This window comes from Aegilops tauschii, chromosome 3 (assembly GCF_002575655.3).
Source record: "Aegilops tauschii subsp. strangulata cultivar AL8/78 chromosome 3, Aet v6.0, whole genome shotgun sequence".
NCBI lineage: Eukaryota > Viridiplantae > Streptophyta > Magnoliopsida > Poales > Poaceae > Aegilops > Aegilops tauschii.
In genome coordinates, this window is record NC_053037.3 from 11,614,283 (window position 1) to 11,617,916 (window position 3,634).

Sequence of the window (3,634 nt, forward strand, 5' to 3'; positions counted from 1 at the left end):
ATGGGCCGAGCCCATTAATTCAGCCTTTTTAATAAAAAAATTCTGTTAATTTTCGCTAGCTACATGGGCCTGGCCCAGTAATTCGGCCTTTTAAATTTCTTTGCCTATCCCTTTTGACAGATTGTTTTTGGTCTTGTTTTTTCTAGGCCATTTCTTTGCTGGGACTCTCAAGTTTTCCCCTCAGAAATAATTGTTCAATATATCTTGGGTTGGGCCGAAATAATTGATCCAATCCAACTTCTTTTATTATGCCATTGACATTACAACACATCACACTACAAGTTATCTTGGGCCTAGCCCAGTTCCGATACATTTTCAAAGCAACATGGAATATTATAGGAGCCCAAAATATCTTTACATGCATTCATTCTAGCAGTACATATATTTATGTCCAAGGAACCAGTAAGTGCCAAACAAAACTATTCTACAGCAAAGAAAAGAAAATAGATGACAAGACATCACAGAAGTTCCTATTGTCCTCCTTCTTCAACATTTGAAAACCTTCACCTGTCAGTAGATCAATCATGAGTGAGAAACAATACAGCAGCAAAAAATGTTCAGACGATGCAAAAAATAACAGTCATTACACATGGTATTCGCGTACAGATTGTAAGTCATGGATCCATTACACATAGTTTTTGTGTTGTGGACCTTCATGCAATTGCTACTTGGTAAGGCATTACAATGCTCCAAGAAGTGCACCACACTACAGTCAACAGTCTACAGCATACACAGCTAGGAATTGTAAGTCACATTGCATAGTCAGCAGAAGCATACTAACATCACAAAGGTAGGAGAGTATAAAGTGATGATCTAGATTGAGTTACCATCGGTGAGGAGGTCGATTATCTCCGTGGTGTGCTTGATGATGCGCACAGCCATGATCTTCTTGCCATTGCATCCATGCGCTCGATTATGGGGGTACCAATGCATCCAAGTAGAACAAAATCACCACATTAACCCACAGCTTCAAGTACAAGCTAAGTATATATCAAGTGTCAATGAAAATAAGTTGAGAAAAACACAGGAAATAATTATATCATGTCATGCAAAATTCAAACCGAACACACATATGCATGCCAAGGTGAAATATTACAAGGAAAGCACTCATCAGGTAGCAGTGCATACAAAATCGCTATTTTAGTAGTAGCAAATACTCTCTGTGTAAGCAGTAGTAAAAACTCATGCAGTACCAAATTCAAAGATTTTTTATTGTAGCTAACAGAAGTATGGAACAATAGTTAACAACTCAAGTCAGAAAAGGTAGGAGTGTCTCTCTAAGAGACACAACTGATACTGATCAAAGATAATAACAGAGCACCAAATAAGGTAGGTACATTGACTTCTGTAAAGACAATAAGTAGGACCAACAGATTCACATGTTACATCAGCATGAAATTACAATGGCAGATGCCAGGCTGTAGGAGGAATCAACAGCGGCAAGTAGCAGCATCTACGAGCTGTGCTTAGGAGCAGCAGCAGTGCCTAACTAGCAGGAGCAGTAGCAAAACAACGAGCGGCGGCAGCGGAGTAGCAAGCAGGAGCAGCTACTGCATCTGATGGTTGGCAGTGCAACAACGGTGCATCATCAGGGACACAAGTCCACTAAAAAATCAAGCATGCCATGCCACAACTCTAAACTCAAGGAGGAAGCAGAGACAAGCCGTGACTTACAGTTGTAGCTTAAAAGCCAAGCATAAGGGCAATTCAAGTACAAAACTCTGGAGTTAATACCTGGTTCTTGACAGACTTGGCCATCTTGCGGAACTCCTTGCGCATCAGAGTCTTGTGCTGGAGCTTGGCAGGGGTGTTCTGCTTCTTGGTCTTGGTCGTGGACAGGACAACAGCCTTGTCCTCTCCCGCTGATGGCTGGACCGCCACGGTCTTGCTGTTCGCCAAGCCTGAAACCACATCAGCCCCACAGCAAGTTAGCTCCTTGCAGAGACACTTGCGAACAAAAGGGTTAAAACCAGTGCAAAGAGCTACGGACCCGAGAACTTGTAGGACTGGATATTGTAGAGGTTGTTGGGCTCCTTGCTGAACTGCACCTTGGTGTTGCTGTTGCCGAACAGCTTGATCAAGAAGTAGTTGTTCTTCTTCACGAGCTCCCAGACCGGAGACCCTGGAACGGTAGTCATTTCCCTTGGCCTACATCACCAAAACAACAACCAAAAGTCAGATCCTACAGCTAGCAACAAGCAACAGGATGCACTAATCCTACAGAATGTGGAAACATTTAACCATTTGATGCAAAATTGTATGCTGATTGCAAGTAGAAACATGGGTTACAAAAAATATACAGCAGAAGCAGCAGTGAAGCTTGAGCGTCCCATCGACTACTGACAAGTACGAACAGATCTCACTGGCAAGAGGAAATCATAGTGTGCAGCTCTAACGCGGGTTGGGATCTAGCCTAGGACGAACCACATACGTTTTACATGGGCACACAAATATCATAAACAAGTATGCACAGATTATGATTGAAATCTTGCTAGCGAGCTGTCAAGTATTACTTCTTTGCATGGTAGATACAAATATTATAAACATTGCTTCACGGCCACTGATTACTTGCTCGTTGCGCGGAGATTTTAATCAGTGTGACAAGTAGTCACTAGATACAAAACAATTCATATAAACAGGGCATGTTGACCTGTGTGCGGAACCGACGACGCAGCTGATCTGGATATGGATCGGCGGTGGGATGCCTACATCAAGATTCAACAATCAAGGTTTCATCAGTAAATCATAAGAAAGAAAATCTCAAGTCAAGTTTTCCTGAATCAACTAGACTTCACTGTGTAGGTACTACCAAGTACCAACAACTTAAATAGCTAAGTACCACGCTTTAGTTCTACATCTCTACAGTTCTATATTTACCAACCCAATATGGCCAATTTCCCACAGACCGATTCAAAGTTATTATAGCTTCCAGTTTAAGCCTAGGGAATCAAAGGAAATACACATCAGAAATGTTAGGTACATGTTGGGTTAGCACTACAATGTTTCACACTTATTTTGAACAAAAAACCATAGGAGGTTTGTTGTACTCGATTAGGAAACAGTGACAATGGCGGGGTGAATAATTTCATCTGTGCATATACAAGGATGACATTGTGAGGTACTAGCACACACAAAGCACTAGTTTACCAATCAGGCTATCGCTGCTCGAAATGAAGAGGCTTCGCTGCTAGAATTCACTGCCAAGGTACTAACAAAATAATAAATACCTAAGTGTCAAGCTACAACTCTACATTTCTACATGTTCTCAAAGCAGAAAAAAAATGCTTTGTGTGTGCACTGCGTGCCTACTCCGGCCTCCTTACATTGCAAATCAGCTCCCCATGGAAACCACCAGCCGCCAGGAGGTTGTCTTTCACCGTCATGGTGCTGATCTTCACCCTGGACAAGGGCCGACCTCCCTGGATATCCTGCACAGTGTGGTCGCACAGTGGATCAGAGATTGACCGGCATTCCGACGATGCAGGACTATCACATCGCTCTGTGGTAGATCACCTGATTTGGGCATGCCACGTTGAGCACTTCTTTTCTTCTCCGGAGTAAGGACCACTAGTGCCTCACAGAATAGTTCTGCATCACGTACACATCATGCTTGGAAGTAGCCCACAGGAGGTTC

The 3,634-nt window shown here is 42.7% G+C and overlaps 1 protein-coding gene across 1 annotated transcript; it reads right to left on the bottom strand.

The window, feature by feature from the left end:
* Positions 1–223: 223 nt before the first annotated feature.
* LOC109777791 (large ribosomal subunit protein eL28y-like) lies at positions 224–2,900 on the bottom strand. The gene is made up of 4 exons (XM_045234550.2): positions 2,651–2,900; positions 1,991–2,148; positions 828–1,901; positions 224–507 (listed from the first exon to the last, which is right to left on the bottom strand). Exons 2-3 carry the CDS (start codon positions 2,136–2,138, stop codon positions 1,708–1,710), a joined length of 342 nt encoding a protein of 113 aa, XP_045090485.1. The 5' UTR covers positions 2,139–2,148; positions 2,651–2,900; the 3' UTR covers positions 224–507; positions 828–1,707.
* Between the last annotated feature and the right edge of the window lie 734 nt (positions 2,901–3,634).